Below are 23902 nucleotides of genomic sequence, written 5' to 3'. Positions count from 1 at the left end.
GCTTTCCAGGAACAGTTTCACTGAGAAGACTCCCAGGCAATCAAACTGCCCCTTGTCAATCAGCAACCTGCAGTCTTGTAGCAAGTAGATGCATATATGTGATGGGGATGTCTTCTAGAGGACAGCAAGATCAGCTGGTTGGCAACATACAGCAATTACAGCTTGGTAGACATGCTGCTCTGCAGCCTCTTCATGGGTTAAGAAGTACACTGTCCCGTACCTGCTCCTGTTCACAAAGAACTGCTTTGTGAGCTTACATTTACGCAAACCTGAACTACAAGCAGCATTGACAGATATAAATGCACAGTCTGGGCTGTGGCTGAGCTGAAGCACTGGAATTTAAAGCCTAACAGGAAGGAGCAGCTTTATTTAAGTGATTAACACAACTAGTGTCTTCATTGCTTGGAATAAAATACTGCTTGATACTTTGCAAGGTACCCTGAGAAAGTATTGACACTGAACTTTCACAAAGAGGAAAAATGACCCAAGAAGAAAATAATTTTTCAAGCCATTTGTCTTGGCAACAACACTACACCATTCAAAGACACAACCAGAATACCAAGAATTGGCAGAGATATTGACAATAGGAGAGCATCAGACTCAAGAGATGACTCAGAACCAACTTATTCAGCACAAGCATTTACATCTGCTACTTAGCCCTTTACTTCTACTTGAGCCAATGTCAATTTAGCATAGTCTTTCAGCATAGGCTCAAGTCTTTTCATCACAATCTCTGGCATCAGAATTGCTGTAAAAAGTATTATTTAAGCATAACCCTTGGCTGTCAATATCCATTGTAAAAGATTCTTCTATTTATTTCCTTGAAAGTGAAGTGCCTTCTCCACTATCGTTATTTGAGACTGTCCCCTACCATCTGTGAAAGATTTCTCACCATATTCCTCCATAGCTGTCTCCACCAGGGAGCTACCTTCCAGACAGGCACATTTTTGCAACATACCATGTTGGCCATTTGTACTGTTTGTACTGTAGAAACAAGCAGTTACCATTTTCCATCTGTAGAGACTGGGCACCTTAGACATATGCAAGCTGGAAGTATTGCCATTTTTTTGGCAGGAACATGCTCATCAACCACAGCTGATTTCAAATCTAGAGAAAAATCATCTTTGCAGGATTTTCAGACAGTCAAAGATGTAATATCCATCATAAAGAAACAACAGGTGGTGAAGTAAAGAATGTCTCTAGCTTTGTAGACAACCACTCTGTCATTTGACTTTGTGTATAACTACAGTGTCGTTTACCGGAAAGTTTGTTGCACCAAGTTAGGAAATTTCATAAGGAATACTTTGTCACCCATATCTGCCATCTTCTACTTGACTAGGATAAAATATCTCAAATTTAACACTACAGTCAGCGATCTTTAAGCTTTAAAAAGATTATATCCATTTGGTTCCTGAAATAGTTTTTAAAGGAAATTCATCCTAACATGACATTCAATGGCTTCTCCATGTTAAAAAGGACAGCTAAGGTTTCAATCACAGACTGCAACTCCTCCCCATAATTAAAATCTACTGTTATAAGAGTCTCAGGAAAGAAAAACTGTACTCTCTACTTCATCTGCACACTATGAAACCACTGACACTGCTGTTCCGTAGAGAAGACTTCCTCTAGTCTCTCTTTTCCAGCATCCTGACAGGAAAAAAAATAATGATTTTTTCCTACATTAAATTTACAGGGTGACCTCTGACCATTTGAAATGAACACCCTTTGAACTGGCATTATTTTCCATTTGTGTGATACATACTCCAATGTTCCATAAATTGCCTATGATAAACATGGCACACCAAAATCACTTTAGTGGTAATACCAGAATACTGTATACCAGTGAAAGACAGGAATAAGGAGAGAAGAATTACTATGGAAAGTCTCATAGCTTTTTAAAAGTTACATAGGTATTCTTTATAATATGTATTTACTATTTTGCAAACTAAAACTACAATTATCTTTTGTCATGGAACTGCGCTTCAAGTATTTCTTCATATCCTTTATCAAGGAAAACGGCTCATCATACAAGTATGCATGGAATAAATTCCATCACACTTTTTACAAAGGTTTTCCCACTGATGGTGTAACTCTGAAACTCTCATTAAATTTATTTTCAGAGTAGCCTCAGACTTGGCACTCTGGATATGTACATACTAATGTTCTTTTAATAACTTATTCATGTAACGGAAGCCTAAGGTATAGAACCTACACAATTATTAATAAAAAGTCACACCACACAGTCTGAATTGTTTCTCAAACACCAGAGATAAATCCAAAGGAACAATTGCAGCACAGGAACCAAGTTGCTGATTGCACAAGAATACTGTATTTCCTTAATAGAGCAACTCCCATAACGGCTCACGTTAGAGCTCTCACACCTGAAATATCTACCTGCATCCCTCACCTTTTATGCTGTTTAGTGCATCAAGGTGAGAGACAGTGTTCGGTTAAGCAAGCTTACCTTCTTCAGATCCCTTCTGCCGTCCTCAAGAGCAAACAGATGGGTAACCATGATGAGCAGGCTCTACCCACATAGAAAATCAAAGGAAAACAAAGAACTACTCACTTTACAGTCACTGCTGCTCTTTGAGCTGTTCTGTGCACGTGGATGTCTGCCTGGCTTTTGCTTCCATTTTTGGTGAACAATACAGTTCTGGTCTTACCTGAACTCTGAAGGACAGATGGGAGCATGCTGTTCTGCGTGGTTCAAGATAAAGTAAAGGCAAAGACCATATATGCCTCTGCATGGCCTTTCATGCATAGAAAATTACTCCAGGTTTCTATGCAAGAGATACAGTTCATATCAACATATGGCAATACAATCAATGACAAATGCAAAATGCTTACAAATAACATTTCACTGAAAGACCATCTAGCAGCTTAGTAATACATAGCACATTCAACCTAGGAAACGTCTTACAAGAGAAAAAAAAATCCATTACCTTACAAGTCCTTATATCCCAAGCTTTAACTTCTGGGCTGAACCCTCCACAAACAAAAATATTTGAATCTGCAGGGTGGAACTTCAGTGCGCTGATCCTAAATTCGTTTTTGCTGCTAAATATCTGCTTCCCTAAAATAAAGTGAGAATCGAAGATTAAAATTTGATCAGTAAATTAAAATAATTATTAATTTCAACCAAGTTTCAAAAATACCTAGCTGGTCAAAAGTGAATATGTTTCTATTAACACATTTCAAGTGCCTGGGACTATTCTGGTTTCCTGAAAACACAAGATGGAACTCACTAATTTCCACCCACATGAAATCAATCCTGCTCATGGGCTTCTGCACCACCGATTGCTTCCTATTGAGAGGAGACAACGAGCGGTTTTGCACACGAAGGAGAGGAGCACCACCAAGGTCCCAGTTCAGTTGACAGCCAGGGTTCAATTTTCAGATCTAACATATGAATGTTTTCCTGAGAGAAGCCATAGTCTTTTATCAGTGGGATGAAAATAACAACTAGAAGAAAAGACTACTGTCTGTATAGAAATCCCACATCCCAAACTATACTACAGCTCTTGGGTGGTTTACTTATATTTCTGTGAAGGGAGGAGCGAACCTTCATATTGAAAGAAGGAAATAACTTGTATACCATCACATGAAGGCAATAGCTGTTCCCATGGATACTCTGTTCCCAACATTTAACTGTGCACACTAATCTTCACAGGATTCTGCAGTTAGTATCAATTGCATTTTACACTTTCAAAGGCAACAGAATTCAGCTACGTTAATTTATAGGACTTTTCCACAGTCCACTGCTTTTGTGCTAACAAATTCATGACGTTAACATACATTCACTGAAATATTATTTTGAAATAGCAGCATGGACCAAGATAAATAAATTTACTTAGTTTCATAATTTCAATGTCCTTTATATTCTACATATCACATGTAAAGATCTACATTAAATAAAATTATTGCCTAAGCCACAATGAAGAAGTGCTACAGAAATAAAAAATAAAAAACAACACAAACATACTATGACAGAAGTTTCTTAAAATATTAATTAATCTAGATTTTCAGCAAATGAGAGTTGTCTTAAACTACTGAAAATACTTTTAAAAAAATAGTGACAGGTATAAATACTTCCTGTTAGGTGGACAATACTGATAAGCATTCATATAGAATTTTTCCTGCTTACTTCATGATTTGGAGCCAATTTATTTGGTTTCAACATCAGTTCCATTTTCCCCTTCTGCTGAAATAAGCTTACATAGTCAAGAGAATAAGACTTGTCAAATAATTTATTTATTCATTGTAAAGGAAAAAAGAGAAAGATTGTACTTTATGCATGTACACTTTGAGCTAGCATTGGCAGGAAAAAATAGATTGCAGGGAATGTAAGGGGGGAGAGGCAACTGTTGTTCTACATGAACATAGGGTTTTGTAGGTTATTTTTTCTTTTTTTTTTTTTTAATAGATTATCCACTGATTACCCATGCAATATCTAAAGGGCCTCTCTGTCACAACTGAGGGGAAGACTTAATTCAGTCCCTAAAGTTCCTTCCCCAAAAGGAGAAAAAAGTCACAAGGGAAGCAGAGACCCTTCATACAAGTCGTGCAACAGTGACCATCTTTCGTCATGGGAGCTTTCAGCATCCTAACAGCTATGGCAGAAAAAACAAAGACTCCACAGGGAATGAAGAAGATATTAAAATCATCAGTAATAGGAGCAACAAGATATTGCTCTCATCTGTGCACCATTTGAAGGCTACAGAAAAGCCACATGTGCATGCATCTTACTCTGTCATCTAGAACTCTTGAGAAAACACTGAATATGCACACAGAGGCTCCCTGGTCGATTAAATAGCACTTTGCTTCAAAGGAATTTGGCTCTTACAAGTACCCAGTTTAATAAACACTCTGGGAGTATAACCAATAAGTTTTTATGGCATAGCAGCCAGAAATTAGAAAAACAACAGCCTACCTGTACTAATCTCGTCAAGTAGGACATACAGCATCAGAACAAGCAGTCACAACTCTCCAGAAAGTGCATTGTCCAAACGGTGCTAGATATAGACATAAGAGATCCAGTAGAACTCACCACCTCACATTCTGAGAAACATTAATTGCTTACCTGACTTTACTAAGATCTGGTTTTACCTCCACAAGACTTATGAAAACTGCATTTTCAATCTATAATGGATACATTTGTCTCACTATTTTGCTCTTTACAAATGTTCTAGCATTTTCTCTAGCCTAAGGCATGAGAAAGTCAAGTAAGACACAACCAAAAAGTATCTGCACTAAATATAAGATGCATTTCATCTACTGACTACAAGATCTGTTGCCTTTCCATAGAAAGAAATAAGATTGATTTGACACAATTTGTTATTAATTAGTCCATCTTTCAATCTCATCCCCAGCTACTTCCAAGTAATTTGGTCATTTGCCCAACAATTTCTGCAGAAACTTAAATTCTCTGATTCCCTACTTCATTTTCCCCCATGTTAAAGATAGATGCAGTTACTGTGTTTGCCCTTTTCTTGTCATCTTGTCATCATTTGGTTATTTACCCAAAAGCTCTCAGTGACAGTCACTAATAGTCCTGAGATCATTACAGTGCAATTGTATGAATTCCACATTACAGTGTAATTGTACAAACAGAATTCATGCAAACAACATGAGCATCTTATTCTCCTCAACACTCTTTAAGCTCCCCCCTTTTCTGATTTTGTGATTGTACCTTACTGTTTGATGCAGATGTCAACCACACTACCTTTTCAACTGGTCTGAGGATCAATTGTGATATATTAACTTTAAAAGCTCAGGCTCTCTAATTAATCATCTAAATTACACCTCTCAGTCTCATTCTTTCTCCCCTCAAAATGAAATTTAATCAAATCTCTTTTTCTGGAAGCTCAGTGAACAGCATTCTGAAAAGTCTGGCACTATTAGGTGCATACATGAATTTCATTCTACCGCCATGTCACAGAAAATGAGAAAAAGACTGGAATGTAGAAAAGAAAAGAAAAGCATGGGAGCAAATGAGAGCGTACTCAAAAGGGGAGAATCACAACAGGACAGAAAGGAAATTCTCCTATTGTTGAAACTGAAATTTATGCCCAATACACAGGACTGCTTGTCACACAAATATGCCTGAATCCTGCAACACAAACTTTCCTAACATTTATGTGACTACATTCCTCAAACTCTTTCCTTTTAGTTCTTAGATCACCAGGGCTGAGCTGCTGAGGCACAGTCTCTACGGTAATGAAATCTCTACTCCCAGAAATTTTTCAGAACCTCAATAACAGGAAAAACATCCCTCCAAGAGATGGAACACATCACTTTGGAAGATGATGTGGCAGAATATAGTTCACACAATTCAATATTTGAAAACTGTGAATTCAACTCTTACCCCTTTTTCTGTACAAATTTCATGTAGTGTGTTTTACTATTATGAGCTACACGTGTAACTGTGTTGTGATGGAAACCAGCCCCACACCTTAGCAAGTCTGCCTTTGACAGTTTCTGGAGATCCTGCTACACATTTCTAGTAATCTGTAGTTGCAATTACGCATAAGTTTGTTAACATTAAATACATATTCAATGTTTTGGAGCCTTATTTTATATATTGCAAAAGATGTCCTTCTAGTAGAAAACTCCCATATCCATAAGAGAAAACAATGGGTGTAAATCAGCAAGCTTGTATATATCTGCATTCTGTATGTATTTATTGCATTTTAGTTCCTACAGGTAGCATAACAAAGACTCAACCAACACACAGGCTGCAGAAAATTATATTTTCTGAAAATCGATTTGGCTAATTGAGGGAAAAAACATGTCACAGATCATTTTCCTCTTTGAGAAGTTGTTATTCCAAAGAAGAGAGCAAATGTTTCTCTCAATCTTTAATTTTCACAATTTCAATAACAATACCTACTACATCTTTGCAATGTGTTTTATATTCTTAAAGTGCTTTAATTCAATTCGTCACTCATTAAAGGCCCACCAGTAACATACACAGTATGAAAAAAGTCTTTAAAGAGATCTTGAACATACGTTTCTGCTCATTTCATGCTGCAACCTGCTGTGAAACTGTTCAACTATGAAATCAAATATTTTAAAGGCTATTTAACATTGTGAATTTTTCACAGAACATCAACACAGTTAATGAGCACTGGATGCTTCTGTAACTGTGTTTAGTGGTCCTAAGGTTCAAACCCCTACACGTATAATCCAAAACATTCACTTACTTACACTAATCAGTAAAGAAAAGTGAAGCCTAAAACTTACAAGGACATAAGAGTAATCTTGCAGAGTAGATTGGATTTCCCTACTGTGTTTACAAAAAGACATGAAACAATAAAAAAATCACCCTCATTACAGTCACAATCCCTGTCTCATATGCAGCAGTGAGAAGAAAATTAGATTGATCAGGTGTTATTTGTTCTTAACAAATTGATGTTCGTTGTTACTTGTCTCTTTTATCTTGCCATGCTTACAGATTGTTTGGTTTTATCTCCAGGAATGTAAGTTATACCAACTACATGCATTTATTATTTTTTTCCCCTACATAGTCACAATTTTCAGGTGCTTAAAATATTAAATCCTTTTATCTCTGACCCTTGAAAACATTTCAAAAGTAATCTTTGTCTCTTTTTATTGCAAGGACTTCATACTAGTGAATACAAAAACTAAAATTCTGTTAACTCCTAGCTGGAGGGTAACCATTAAACTATGTTCAACATATAACTGCTAGATTGGGGGTGTCTCTTTTGACCTCACAAAGATAACCGTGTGCATTCAAAAGAATGAAATGAAATGAAATGAAATGAAATGATCAATCCACTGGTCTTTTTTCTGAGGTGTCATAAAATATATGCATTAGTGAATATTCATGCACTAGCTACATAGTACTGGGAGAGCAAGTTAGGAATAGGAGGAGAAAGTCACAGCTCTCATAAGGTTATGTTTATGTATGAGCACTAAAATTTCTATTTGAACAAACAGAATTACATTAACAATAATCATGTTATATCTATAGGACTAATAAATTAAAATAGAAAAGAAAATAGAAAAGCAAATGTAGGCCATCCTCTTGGAGATACAAAATGTGCCATTAACAAACTCTCAAAATAATTTAAAATAAAACAAATGAAAGAAAAAAAAAGATTTAAGTCACCACACTATATATATATATATATATATGAAACTCCTTTCCCAGTCAACATCTTCATTTCCTGCCTATGGCAATGTGAAATCTTTCAAAATAGTTTAAATTCCCCATTATAGTTCTGAGGATCTTATATTTGAAACCAAGCTCAGTCTATGAACTAAAATACAACTGTAGCATTTGGCAACTTAGGAAAAGTGCCAACATTTGTTGGAACATTCCCCCTGTCATAATATTAAAGAATGAAAAGTGTCTATAATATGCAAATAATATTAATCCAGCCAATGTTCTGCCTATGTTGTTGTACCAATTCATTTGTGACTAATGAAAAATCCACTGATGAATAAAATATATTCTAAGAATAAAACAGTTATAAATAAATTTTAAAAATATATTTCCCCTTCTAAAGTTGGTAGAGATTCTCAGCTACATCTGGATGTAACAGATGGTAAATATCAAATGGACTTGATCTAGAATTGTTTTTAAAGCAAATTTTCTTGAAACAAAATGCTCAGTGCTCTCTGAATACAGCACTACTTGTTACTCTATGAACAACAAACTATCTGAACTGTCACTAGTAGAAAATGAATGTGAGTGTAGTGCAAGATGAACAAACCCGGGGAGTCTCGCTGGTTCACAGACTGCTGTATTAGTATCATTAGTATTATATTGAAACCTTTCAAAAGGTTTTAATTTTAAAATGAAAAATATATATGAAATAGGATGATAAAAAAATATAAATTATTAATCCTTACAAGGAAATCACATTTTTGGATCTACTAATATTTACAAAACTCCATATTGCAGCTCTGAACTTGCCTCATGCTAACTGTAGCCACAGAACTACTCGCATGAATAACATGTGAATTCCTTAAATATTTTATGCATATACTCTGCAGAATAGGTATAACAGTTTCCAAGAAAACTGTACGTATGGAAAATCTTACCTGGACAACCTGGTGTTAGGATAATGGAAAATCATTTATGATAATAAATGATGATCTATAAAAACAGAGATTAGAAGACTTGACAGCAACATCTAATTTCCTATTCACTAAACCAGGGCAAGTTAACTCCTTGCATCTCATCATTTGAATTCTTTTCTTTCCCTGTCCTTCATTATAGCATCACGGAATTATGCAGGCCGGACCTCTGGTGATCATCTAGTCTAATCCCTTACTCAAAGCAGGTCTAGTTGCAGCAGGTTACTTAGGGACCAGTCCACTGCAGTTCTGAGTATCTCCAAGTACAGAGGCTTCACGGCCTCTCTGGAGAGCCCATTTTAGTGCTTGATGACCCCTGAGTTGAGCCAAAGTTTTCTGTGTTCCTATGTTTGTTCTTTGCCTCCCAACCTTTCACTCTGCATCTCTTGGAAGGGTCTGGCACTGTCTTCTCTATGCATAATAATAAGATACTAAGCCATATTTTCAACTGTTTTTAAACTTTTAAAAGTCATTTTCTTCAGATTGTTAGGTTTCTTTGGATGAAGGAGACATAGCAATTTCTGTAACACAGATGTAATATAGAAAAAATATACTGAAAACTAAGATGAGAAAGATTAAACCTCAGCAAATGACTAGAAAACTGTTGAACCACAACAATGTACACAAGAGATGAGCACAAAGCCTTAAAGACAGAATTATTTATAAAATCCCACCAGCACGCATTTATTGCACTTAAACACATTGCTAGTTAGTTCAGTCTAGCAATGGAAGGTAATTAAGACCAAAGTCCAAAAAAGCGTGTAAAAGTCCTCTGCGAAGGAACAGTTCTAACATCTATCTGAAGTTAATCAAAGAAGAAATCATCTCAGCACTGATGAATAGTGAGGAAGAATGATTCAGTGAACTAATGTAAATCAAAATCTTATAGCTGCCTTAGTGTTTTTCAAATGGAAATGAGTCTTTTTATATCAAATTGATTTGAATTCCAGAGGCAAACTGCTTGCCCTGTTTCTCTGGAAAGAATTGACTGAAATTATGAAGAAAAAAAAAAAAAAAGAGTAACTTTACAACACAAAATAAAATGGCCTGGGCGTGTATGAAATCACAGTAAAATTCTTATTGCTCATATCATACTTTTCCAAATCAGGTGAATATCACTGAAAGTCAGATCTAAGAATCAAAAATACAAGTGCAGTTCACAGGAGCTAAAAGGAAGCTCGTGTCCTTAAAATAAGTCAGTAATGAATACCTCGTATTTTCAAGGATTCTGAGAATTCTTTTTGCCTTTACACATACAGTTTACTTAAGCAGTTAGAAATACTACATAGCTCAGAGGTCAGTAAGGAAAGAGCCATTTACAAGCTTCTCTGTTTTGAAACTTGGTAACTAAAATTTGTTATTGCTGTCACTGTCTCAAATACTAGGAATACCTTCTTTCAAATGAAGCACTACAAACAAAGGCTACTATTCCACTACCGGATAGTTATGTCTGAGAAATTTTCAAAATTAAAATATATCATTGCTATTACTTTTGGAATTTGTTCCATAGTTTTATAAAACAAGACTTTCCCCCAGCAACTCCTTTCAAATGGCTCAGACACATAAAATGTATTCTACCACTATAAATCCCCTGAATAGCCATTCTGTTTAGAATTTATAACCACTTGAGTCAAAAATTAACTCCACTTAGATTAGTAAGTTTCAGTTATATATGAGACTAGAAATGAGAAGATTGCTACAATGAAGACTGAAAATAAAAAAGATAAAAACTCTAATAAAATTAATGGCTGGGTGTATTAACCTCATGTAACATTACTACACAAGATATATAAAGTTCTTCTCACTGTTACAAAGCCTGAATATTCTGAAAACATCAATATTCCATAACTGTGTCACGTTTACATTCTCAAATTACAACATTTCCCTTCCAGCCATCATTGAATTTAAATACTTCTGGTATGACAAATCTTGAGAAAAATAAATTCCTAGAGCATGGCAGAGAATCCTGTATTGATGTGAACAATATTCACAAATTTCCTTGGCCACTTTCCCAGTCTATCTGAATAGGATTTCTGGATATTTGCATACAACTTACTTAATATTATGTAAGAGAAAATCCTCCTAGACAAAAACTTCTTACAGTTACTTAAGGATTTCTTCTGCAGTCTTCGTGTACATATATATTTATATATATATATAATGTTTGCAGGAATTAATTATTTAAAAAATTAAGTAGAAAAAAATAAAATTTCATCTCTTCAATTGCTGCTGAACTATCTCAGGCCTAATCCTGTATTTATAAACACAGAGAGATATCCTGTTATGAACGGCCCCAAAGAACTCCACTGGATGAATGCTGATAACATAGATAAAGAAGAGAAGTAATTCTGACAGAATTACTTTGGCTTGTGAAGGACACGTGGAGAAATAGAACATCCAGGATGTCACTCACTGAGGTCACAACAATCAAATCCCAAATGAAATTCACAACTGCATCAAAACAACGCAGGTTCAGTCTCAGGGACTGAGAACACCTGGATAAGAAGTGGGCCTCTATGAACCGAATGAGATTCAACAAGTCCAAGTGCAAGGTGCTGAACCTGGGTGCTGGCACTCCCAGACATGAGCACAGACTGGGAGGACTCATCAAGAGCAATCCTGCAGAGAAGGACTTGAGGATTCTGGTAGATGAAAAGCTTGACATGAGCCAGCAGTGTGCTCTTGGAGCCCAGAAGGCCAACGGCACCCTGGGCTGCATCAACAGAGAAGTGGGCAGCAGGGCAAGGGAGGTTTTGTCCCCCTCTGCTCTGCCCTTGTGAGGCCCCACCTGGAGCCCTGCATCCAGCCCTGGGCCCACCAGCACAAGAAAAATGTGGGCCTGTTAGAGCAGGAGCAGAGGAGGGCCACAAGGATGATCAGAGGACTGAAGCACCTCTCGTTTGAAGACAGGCTGAGAGAGGTTGGGACATTCAGCCTGGAGAAGAGAAGGCTCCAGGAAAACCTCATTGCAGCCTTTCAATACTTAAAGGGGACATAAAAAAGATGGAAAGCAGCTTTTTACTTGGGCAGATAATAATAGGAAAAGGGGGAATTGTTTTAAACTAAAAGAGGGGAGATTTAGATTAGCTGTTAGGAGGAAATTTTTCACTCAGAGGGCAGTGAGGCACTGGCACAGGCTGCCCAGAGAAGCTGTGGATGCCCCATCCCTGGGGGTGTTCAAGGCCAGGCTGGATGGGGCTTTGGGCAACCTGGTCTGGTGGGAGGTGTCCCTGCCCATGGCAGGGGGTTGGAATTGGCTGATTTTTAAGGTCCCTTCCAACCCAAGCCATTCTATGATTCTATGAACACAGTCCTTGAACTGTGAGTGGAGTTGTTGACCTTGAACTGTGAATGGGAATGTTGAACTCACATCAGAATTTAAGTTTCTATACTCTATAATTCTATAAGTTAGCCATATGTATAAAAGTTACTGAAGTCAACCTGAAGAGGTTCTGCAAACACTTTAATGAATGAGTATAACAGAGCATAAAAAATACACAAGTTTCATTCTGTTCATTTGTGCAGTATCTGACAACATAAAATGCATGTAATCATCAGGTTAAAGATATTTCAGTCTTCTTAAGTATCTCAAACTACCCTTAATTGCTGAGTAATTTTTAGTGGAGACGTTTCAAGAATTCTAACTTTGATCTATAGATTGTATCTGTGGTTTCAAAAGAAGAATAATGCTAATGAGATCCAAAGTTAATGGTATTCAACAAAGGTAACAAGTAGGGCTGAAATGTACTGGAGTGTGGCCTTTACCTGTCTCCACATCTGTTAAATGCAGCATGGAGTCGAAGCCCCCACTGAGGATCTTTTGTCCACAAGATGACCACTGAGCAGCTCGGACAGCACAGGAGTGACAGGAAAATGTTTTCAGACAACAGCCTGTGTCTACAGCATCCCATACCTTAAAAAGAAGGATAAGGACAACTTTAATCATAAAGAATGAGAATAATTTTTTCAATGTACTGATAAGTAGTTAGAGCTAATCATCATCTAGCTGAGAAAGCTTTGCATTCTGAATGCATATCTGCTAAGCTGTAAATATCTGAAATAATTGCGTGGTTGATTAGAATTAGGGCATTTTATTAACAAGGCAGAAATCAGTAATACATTTTCATGACTTGTATTATTTATTGAAATAACTACTTTCCTCTCAATGGCAATTCATGTTAAACTTGTCCATTCATATTTCTGCCATGCTTCTGTGCAGGGATGCATCAAATATACTTTCTCTTTAAATCACTCTTTCTTCCAAAATTTTTGCCTCTATCAGAACTTCCTTTCTATCAACAAAGAGGAATCCCAGCGGATTACAGCTTTCACATCTGCCTGTAGATAGGCTATTATCATATCTCTCAGTCTTGCAGTTTGTAATTTTATGTAGAATTTTACATTAACTTCACTGAGGAGTCAGATAAGAATATCATCATATAGCTACGTGGAAAGGACTGGTCTGAATACTCTCATTTTTCAGTTTCTTTTGGACTGAATTAGGTCAATGCTCAGCACTTCTGAAAATACACTTCTACTAGTTACCTACTTAAGTATGTAACAACTAATGTTTGCAGCATATAAATAGTTCAGATCATATTTTTTAAAGCATTTTTAAAGAGAAAGGCAATTGTTTCCAACTAGGATATTTTAGAAAACAGCTACTAGCTTTAATTTTAATGTAAATTACCAAATGTGGTTTGCAATAATCAACACCACATCATTTTTGCAGTGCTCTTTATGTCATAGTTTTAAGAAAAAATAGAAGTTTAGCAACAAATGACCCAAATAAAGATTCAATATGCTCACCTTTGTCAGAAATAAGCTAAGTAACCACATTACTTTCCTGATGAATATTCTATTTCAGTAAATGTAGGTCATAAAATATTTTATAATTGTGTGATACCCTATAATACCTGTTATTTGAATTGTTTAATAAAATACATAAATGTTACAACCATACTGGCAAATCTTCCATTATATTACTTCTAATATTAGTAGTACAAATAAATCAATGCTTTTATAGTGCTTCATGACAAGTTTATTGCCATATCTGTCAGAAAGTAAAACCCAAGGCAATTTATTGCTTTGAAGTCACCATTTCAGTTCACTGTACTTGTCTTGGTGATCAGTCATTTTCATCCTTCAAAAACTAGCAAATTTTAAATAACACTACTTATGAGATTAGAAGGCTATTCTGAATTTTGCCTATTCTAATTAACTAAATTTTAAGATTGTTCATATAATGCTGGGAACAGATTAGGCAATTTACAAAAAAAAAAAAGATTTTTTTTTAAGTGAAATCAAATTCAACCTTTACATATGTCTACATGGAGCAGTGAAGTCAGTGTTAATATACAATTGACTGTATGTCTGTGCTTTAAAAGATGTTAAAAACAAAAATAATTCACTAAATGAGGAAAAAAAGTAAGTAGGTGTGTATTTGTGGCAACAGCACAATTCACAGTACAGGAGAACATAAGCAGAAAAGCGGAAATCAAGACTTCTGGTAATGAATTTTTATTTTGAATTAAAATTTCTTCTTACTGGACAAAAAGGACTTGCTGACAATATCATTATGAGATAGTCCATACACAGAAGACAACGCTACATTACAGAGAATTATTTCATCAAAGGATCTTCTAGCACAGAGCATAATTCTGCAATGCAAAGCAACCAATTACCATTAATTACATGAATAGTCAGTTAAGTCTGTAAGCATGATGGCAGTATCCTAAGTATTCTACCCTGTGCACAAGAAAACAAATCAGGAAAATTTAATATTAAGCTGGTTTTGAAAGCAAGTTTTTCTCCTTTAATGAGTTTTAATGATTATTTCAAGCTTCACAGTATTAAAAAAGGGTTAATTGTGTCTTGGAGGGGTTGAGAAAGCAAATGAATCAAGATGAAAGGAAAAACAGGTGGTACATGCTTCAGATATTTTTCTGTCATGTTTTAGTGATTAAGTATGAAAACTCAATTTTTACAAGAAGGATGAAGTAAAGCAAGATCAACAGCACTTCTTAGCTCCAGCTTGATTTTTAAAAAGCTGCATAAATGGAAAAAGTGCACCCTATAAAGCTCCACATTTCCCTCCAAGGATTTCCCTTCAAGTCTTTTGTCTGATGAATGTAGCATGTGCCCTGCTGCAAGGACAGTGTGCACCGTATCCCCAGAACAATTTCTGTGTTTTAAGTTTCAATATCCATCTTCCACAGGAAAAGGGAAGCTCTACTTGCTATTTGTGAGAAGTGATATTTAATATTTAAAGTTAGATCCTCAGCAGTCATATAAGGGACACAGCCATGCTCATAGAATGTCACATATAGGTGTGGGATATTGCCAGGCTTGTTGATGTCAAAATACCTAAATCAGCAGAGAATTGCTGAAACTGGGCTTGAGCAGGAATGTGAGTTGATTAACATGCATATCTTGCTCATCTGGTCAAAGAGCACAACAGATGTTGGAAGTCTGCAGTTGAACAACACGCCCAGCAAACACAGCAATTAAGCGATGTCTGGGATGAGACGGGAGACCTCACAGCCTGACATTTCAAGTAAAGCTGGGAAAGCAACCTGTCTCTGTAAGGAACACCCCCTCCACCTCTTTTCTTCTTGACCAAACCATGCAACAAGCCCTGGTGAGAGCTGATCAGCACACAATAAATGACTTAGTCCCACCTCACCAAAAGTATAAATCTGGTATTCAGAAACCTCTATTTTTGAGGATGATAACTCCAATTATCAGACAGGTCAACAGGCCTGGACCTCTCTCTCTCCCAGGCAGGGATGTCTCTTTGCTAAGACTCACCTCCAACTCTGACAGATGTTACCCGGGAAAATATTGATAACTAAAGTGCTGAACAATTAACTCAAGCTTAATCTTTGCAGTAAGTGAATTTATCAACATATGTAATATCTGTAATATCTGTTGCCTTAATAAATTAACTATCTTTTCAAATTTATGAAACTGCCTCAGTGAAAATTCTTGGTAGGGCTCTGAAACAGGCAAATGTTACCTCTAATAAGTGGCTATACACATAATCCTTTATATTATAAACCATTGACCGAGTCTGGGACTAGGATTGGATCCAGCTGCACCTAGGCTCCTCTCCGAGAAGGAGTTTAGAAAGCAAGGAGGTCCTTTCTGAACCTCATGACTCAATGGGAAGGCCTCCCTCAAAAGGTGAGCCATTGAATATCAAGAAACAAAAGTGTGTGTAGCACTGAAAACAAGACAATTAAAGAACAAGCTATGCACTTTCTGTACAAATAAGAGATTACTAAAACATGGGAGCTATGAGTGCTCAACTGTAACAGCATATGTCCGTCCCAAGTGACAAAAACTCTTCCGTGCCTTGAAGTGATAGAGATGTTAACCATATCGTGTCCATAAATGGAGAATCTACTGCATTTCATTACAAAGGAAAGATGCTTCAAATCCCATCAAAGGATCATCACGAGGAAGCCATCAAATTTGCATTCTTAGCATGTCTCTTAAGTACTTCTCCATTCCTGTGATATGGTATTTCTACTGCTTTATCACAAAAAGGAAAAAAATGTGGCTAGAGGGAGTATACCACATACCCCATGACAAGCTTCAGATGAATGCTTGCTCTGTAGCTGGTGCATATTCTGTATGGGCAGCCACCATCATTAAAAAAGAAGGGGGACTGCAAAGGGATGAGTCTTTTGCATGCAAGTTCAGTTCTCTTTGCCAAACACCCCAATGCCAGATTAACAGATGAACAGGATGAAGAGCATTTTAGGTTTTTTCTTTCAACAATCTAAGAGACACTCGAGTGATTCAAGAATAACTTGTGTGTACATTTTTTCCTAGACTTTCTTTCTTGACTTTTTTGATATACTGGCTCTGACAGGATGGAGCAATAAGCCTGGAATGAAGTTCTGAAAGACCACATGAACATAACCAACAGAGCTGGTTACAGAGCTGGTAACAGAGAGAATCCAGCATATGAAGCCTGAACCTGGAAGCACGTTCTCTAAATTACCACAGTAATAATAACCACACACCAATAAGCCAGTGTAGAGTGTGACAATTCTGCGAGGAATATAGAACTAGATTACAATATAGACACTGGAGTTCAATGTCAATTTTATTTCAGGGCCGAGTACAAGAGAGTCCCCTAGGAATAAAGGCTACTAAAAACTTCCTCCTCTGAGTGAATGAAGTTGAAGACAAGCCCTCCTTCTCTGCCAAAAAGGAATATGAATTACAGACTCTTTCCCAAAAGATCCCAAACTTCTAAATGACGTCTACATACAAGCTCAGAAAAAGGATTAGCATTCAAGAATAGTCATATAACTCTTTAATTTAAAAAAATACTATTGTAGAACTACAGCTTTAATCTTAAATTGTTTTTAAGAAGTTTTAAGCATCTTAGAATTACTTGGAAAGTTGTATTTTAAATACCAAAGTTTGATGACTTCTAGGCACACCTAGTAATATGAACCTTTACAATAAAGTTTATAAAATAAACACATAGATCTATATGGAATAAAGGCTCACATATTCAGTACATAATAAATTACTCAGGTGGAGGGAGATAGCTCATTAAAATACACAGGCTGAGATATACATCCTCCTTCATAGGCATTTAAACATGTGTATTAAGTATCATAGGATTAGATGTTATCATGCATCTGCCTGGAAGGACAGATTTATACTCAATTATTTTTACCAAGAGATCAGTTGTTTTAACTATTGATGCTTGCCTCCAAAACTCAGTTCTTACTGACAGTCAGCATGGTTTCTAGATAAAATATTAAATTCTCATCAAATCTGAAGTTGCTTTTTTATGTTGTGATGTCAGATGCAATTTTAATTGCTGAGCTAAAAAGTTGAAAGTACACATTTCAGCCTGCTACTCTGAAAATACTGCTTATTGCCACATTTTCAAGCAATGTTTTACATTATATGCAGAAACCAGACAATCCTTCCCCTTAGCCAAGAATCCCCAAAACAGTGATATATGCAACTGCTACGAGGAAAAAGGCACACAGCTATAATCTCCTTCAAATCTATGGTTATTAACAAATAATTCTCCAATATTCGAAAGAATATTGGAGAGAAACAGCCAAGACTCAAAGCTTTGAAATTAGCTAGTTATTTTCAAAGATTTTCTTCAATGCATTTCTGGCATTAAGGTATCATGAACACTTTAATTGCATTTTTTTCCAATTTTATTAAAATTGGCTTTAATGTGTCAAGCTGGTTCATATTTCAGTATTAGCTCTTACTCTTTTCTACTTTGCTATTTATAACATTGTGTTTCCATTTCTTTTCAATGAACTGCTTTCACTTCTTTTCATTTCTATTATAGAGAGCATGGTGATTACATGTTTATCTGCTAGGATTAATATACAGGGCCAAAATGGCAGGTACAAACAGCCAAGTGACAAAATTATAGTAGTGATTTCTTTTAAAAAGCAATTTTCTTTTTACTTTCTCTGAGGCATGTTCTATTACAATTGCTCTTTCACATTCTTCATCATATTTGGAAATAAATACATTGGAAGTTGCTTGCTTTCCTGTATCATTTAGGAACATTGTAAAAATGCTGCAACCAGCATTTTAGGTAATATAACCAGACCTCCTCACACTCAAGATCAAAAGTCATAAAAGTCACAAATCATATAAGCAACTAAACAATATAACAGAAGAGATTTATTACAGATGGTATGTTTCCAGATCCTGTTTTCCGACTGAAATCTTTCAGGAAAATAGTCCCTGAAAATAAAGTACTTTGGGCTGAAGATAATAAAAATTCTCTTGGTAAATCACAAAAGAAAGCATGAGAGGGTAAGCATTTGATACACAACTAAATAGCAGGGACAGAAGAACATGCAGGGTTCTCCTTTACTATCAACTGGGACACAGAAAAGAGGCTTTTGTCTCACTGACAAACTAGGCATTATTTCCTAGGGGGGGAAAAAAACACAGCATCATAAGCAGAGTAAAAAAAATAATGTGAGAACTAATCTAGCATATGAAGACTGATGAATTAGGAATTGAGTATGTCCCTTTCATTGCTGCTCTATGATTATCTATAATGTGCTGGCCTCCAAGCAAATTAGATTGCCAAAAAGAAAACATAGTCACCTTACTTTTAGAAAGAGAAAGGTACATCTATTCAAATAGACAGTCATTAATTGCACGGTGAACCCACGAACAATGATTCAATTGTGATAAATTAGAGGTTGGAAGCAAGTACTAGGTATTAAGTTGTACACATATTAAATTTGTATGCACAAAGTCAAACAGCATAGTCAATCAGGAATACTAAACAATAAATTAATTTCTGGACCATGTATAACAAAATTAAAAACTTTTAATGGACTGATTCAAAATAATTTCAGCAGATAATCCATATTGAAAAAAAAAAAAAAAACTTTTCCTCCTCCAGTTTAACCACTTTGTGCCATTCTTCCATAATTACCAACCTCCTCTATCAAAGGCTTCCACTTTGTGAATGACAAGAATTTTTTTCCAACATACATTTTTTCCATCATATGTAAAACTAAATATGATGGTATTTAAGAAACAGCCCTATGCAAGGATGATCATAGAATAAGAGAGTGGTTTGGGTTGGAAGATACCTTAAGGATCATCCAATTCCCTCTCCCTTGCCATGGGCAGGGACACCTCCCACCAGACCAGGTTGCCCAAAGCCCCATCCAGCCTGGCCTTGAACACCTCCAGGAACGGGGCATCCACAGCTTCTCTGGGCAGCCTGTGCCAGTGCCTCACCTAGAAATAATTTCTTCCTAATATCTAAATCTTTTAGTTTAAAGCCATTACTCCTTGTCCTATCACTCCACTTCCTGACAAAGAGTCCCTCCCCACCTTTCCTGTAGGCCCCCTTCAGGTACTGGAAGGCTGCAATGAGGTCTCCCTGGATAGCAGCAGTGTAGTAGTGCTAACCTACGGGAAGCACGAAGTACTGTGCTTCAACTAGAAGGTATGCTGCTCCCTTCCAAAGCAGGCTCAGGTTGCTTCACAGACCTGCAAAGCTGAGGCAACACGACCTTTTTGGAATATTTCTCACTTGGGTGAAAAAAGGAAAAAAAAAATTAAAAAATGAACTGAATTTGTCTCTGGAATTTGAAATTGTCACATTTGCTACTAGGCAGAGATTCAAGGGAATGATGCTCTCTGAACCATAGTGCTTTTCCAGTCTTATCAATATCTAAATGCTGTATTTTCTAATAAATGTGCTAAAAATGAAGTCCCATACATCATCTACAGCAAATTTATTTTCTAGTTTGCAAAGCAGACCTGTAGTTTAAAAGATTCTTACAAAGCCAGTGGGTCAGATGGTTAAAGCAGACCCAAAGAAAACTTGCAAAAAGATATTTGCTTCTGTTTCAGATTTGGTAGGTGTGCCTAAGCTTCTCCAAGCCACTGTGTGTGAAAATAAATAAATAAATAAATAATATTCTTGAATAGACATATAACTTTTTTAAATTAGTAGGATAACTAGAGGAAAAATTACCATGTTTCATTTTTTGTTTCAGTTAGTGTCATCTTAAAATAATTAGCTAAATATTATAGTTTTAGTAGAAGTTAAAATTTGTTAAATGCTTAAAAGGAGAACAGAATGGACCACCATTTTTTGCACTCGTGTCTAAACTTGTCCCACTGTGCAAAAACTAAGAGCTAAGGAAAAAGGTCCAGGAAAAACTAAGAGCCAACATCCAGCTTAGTGTATAACCAGTAAGTGTTAATAAACTTATTTTCAATTGAGTAGGATGCAAATAGAGGTTCAGATTGTTATACAGAATCTGATTTATGACATTTAAGGGTATACCAGCTTGATGTGTAAGCCAAGGGTCCCAAAAAAGAGCTTTTTGGCAGAATTCTGTAAAGCTAGAGAAAGCTAGCACATTTTCAGATGTGATGAACACTTACTCCAGCAATGTTTACAAGTGTGGTAGGGAACATATTTTAAATGACATCCATTTTCCTAATCTAGACGCGGTGTAAGAAGTATATATCAGTGCTGTCATTCGAGTAAGCACTTAACAAATTTCACTAGCGTTGTTCTTGCAGCAGATGAAATTCAAAAGACAATTCTCTTATAAATCAAATGTATAGGACTAGTGGCTGATAAAAAAAGAGAACTTTATTATTGTTTTAATATCTGATTAAGAGTTTGTGTTTGGATAGTTTATTACTGGAGCACCCTCACTATTGTAGAAATAAGGAGAATGGAAAGTAGCAAAATATGACAAATTAAATTAGCTGAGACAGCTACCATAAGGTCCCACATCATTTTTCAACAAAAAGTTTAATATTAAAGTGTTTCAAATACATTTATCAAATCAATGAGATGGAAAATTTTCTCCCTACAAGAAAATGGAACAATACATTAGATATCAATGTAGGTCTTACTCTGCAGAAGATTTTATTCCGTCAGAAGCATTTTTAGTTACCATAAAAGTAGCACATTGCTAACTTGGTTAGCAGTGCTGTTAGAAACTAGTCAGTGGTATGAAAACTGATTTGCAAACTTGTCAACAAGCTTTAATTATGGTGAATATCCAACAGGGGCAGAGTTAGGTACAAGCAATATATCTAGCTTCAGGAGGTAGAAAAAGATCCGTCTGAGTACCCTGGTTACAACATCCAGGATTATAGAACTCCAGTGTTGCAGATTACCCAGATCTCATACTTAAAAACAAAAAATTGATTTAGACAAAATCATACAAAACAAGAACTGCAAAGACTGTTTTGCACATATAAAATATGTATGCACATATCTGCAAATATTATACATATACACATATAAAAATATGAAAAAATCCCCATTCCTGTCTTTACTTCTAGTATTTTTAGTTTTGTACACAAGCTTTCTTCTTTGGAACTTAAGAACAGAATCTATTTTTAAAAAGAAATATTTAAACTTACACTATTGATGCCAATAATATAAAGCCATGATAATAAATCTACAAACTTGCCAGCAATTCAATGATAATTTCAACTGAACAGTGATGTGTTTAAAGATTTCCAGAAAGCATCCAGTTAGCCCAGGAACTGCCAGCATCCTTCCTGAAGCTCTGCCTATCCTAACCTTCAGGGCACCACTGATGTGATTACAGCTCCCAAGCAGCCCAAGGACGTACGGAAACATGAGCAATGTGGAAATGATGATCTGGAGTCCTATCTCCTAATAGACCAGAAAGAGACCAGAAAGACCAAAAGAACTCAAAGCATAAGAAAGTTAAATCAGAGGCAAAGTTACATCTGACTGAAGTTGGTGAATGTGTTACAACTGCCTTTCATTTGGGTTAAATACAAGAAATCTGGCAAACAACCCAAAAATTACTCATCGCTGCCTAGACTAAGGACATCCATTTTGATCACAGAGCTCAGTTACCTGGATGAACAGTGCCACTGTTTGTATTTAATAGAAATACATGTACATGAAGGGAAGAGACAAGTCCTAGAAAGCTTTAAATGCCTCAGCCACAGAAGTATGGACACTAAACACAGGGAAGCTTTGGGTCAAGGGACTGTCTGAAAGTGATTTATTGTTATTAAAAGTGTCTCCTGTTCTTTGAACCTCTCCTGCATTTGAAAAAATATGTCTATACATTCTAGGAAAATGAATAAAAATAAAACAAATAGAGTCTCCCTGTAAACCCCCCATCCCACCCCCCCGCCAAAAAAAAAAAAAAAAAAATCAACTCCTCTGAACTGCAAAGGAAAAATTTTGTAAATTGCAAAATTTTGGTTAACTCTTAAAGACTTAATAGCATTAAATAATGAAGAAAAAAAAAGCAGAAGAGGGATAACAAAAGGAATTGTGAAAAAAACTGTACCGAGAAAAGAGAAAAAAATATAAAAGAACAGAAGAAAAAGGGAAAAGCTATACTTGGAATGAAACAAGGTAATAAAAAGCTGTCCACTTCATAGATTTGGTTGCATCTTTTAAGACCTATTAGAAATAGTTTTAAAGAAGATGACATCGTATTTATGAAGCATTATTGAAACACATGCTACTAGCTGCAGTGTCGTAATAGAGAACAAAATGCAAAGAGTCTAAATTGATAAAAATGGTGCTTTCACATAACATGGAATTCAGTTGTGGAAATTACTATCATAGGAATTCAAACTCACCATGAATTTCATAAAATGATTAAACTTTGGATCAAGATTGCCCAGCACTGCCACACATAACTGCAAAACATCTTAAGAGACACACATAAAACACGTATCGCTGTAGCTACTAAAGACAACAGCTCAGGTGTAACTCTCCACCAAGAAAGTCACCACTATGATACTGTTTTATTTCATCTCTTGTGTTCTGTAGTTCGCTCAGCCACTAGCTCCCATTAGTTCAGATTCTGCTACCTTCAGTCATACATTCACGAGAAGTCATTTACATTATAGGTATTTAACATCTTGCGAAATACTGCTTGCACCTGAAACTTTCTTTTTGCCTCCATACTGAAATTCCACACCAGGAGGAGGAAAAAATGATGATTGGGGGTTTTTGTTTTTTTGTTTGTTTTTAACGTTCTCCTAACAGTCCATGATGGACAACAACTACAAAACATTTTGCATTCCTGTTGCATATTCCAATTGCTTTCCTACAAGTTGCATCAGAAATGGGAGACTCCAGCCACAGACAGTGTTACCTCAGCACTTATGAACTGACAAAGACAGAAGTTGTTATACTACGACCTTCATCACGACTTATTAAGCATGCCCATGAAATACATTTCCAATTATTTGGTGTGTTTTCTTTTAATCTTTCCTCCCACAGAAA

General features: G+C 36.1%; 1 protein-coding gene across 5 annotated transcripts in view; it reads right to left on the bottom strand.

The window, feature by feature from the left end:
• The window catches only part of WDR25 (WD repeat domain 25), a 66540-nt gene that overhangs the window by 17144 nt on the left and 25494 nt on the right, over nt 1-23902 (bottom strand). For all 5 annotated transcript variants that reach the window (XM_035566810.2, XM_050710816.1, XM_035566808.2 and 2 more), the window contains exons 3-4: nt 12874-13021; nt 2946-3076 (exon numbers count right to left, since the gene is read on the bottom strand). In XM_035566810.2, the coding sequence (XP_035422703.1) occupies nt 2946-3076; nt 12874-13021 (279 nt within the window). The remainder of the gene's footprint in view (nt 1-2945; nt 3077-12873; nt 13022-23902) is intronic.

The sequence above is a fragment of the Cygnus atratus genome, chromosome 5, assembly GCF_013377495.2.
Source record: "Cygnus atratus isolate AKBS03 ecotype Queensland, Australia chromosome 5, CAtr_DNAZoo_HiC_assembly, whole genome shotgun sequence".
NCBI lineage: Eukaryota > Metazoa > Chordata > Aves > Anseriformes > Anatidae > Cygnus > Cygnus atratus.
The sequence above is the reverse complement of the archived record's forward strand: the minus strand, read 5'-3'. Positions and strand labels throughout refer to the sequence as shown.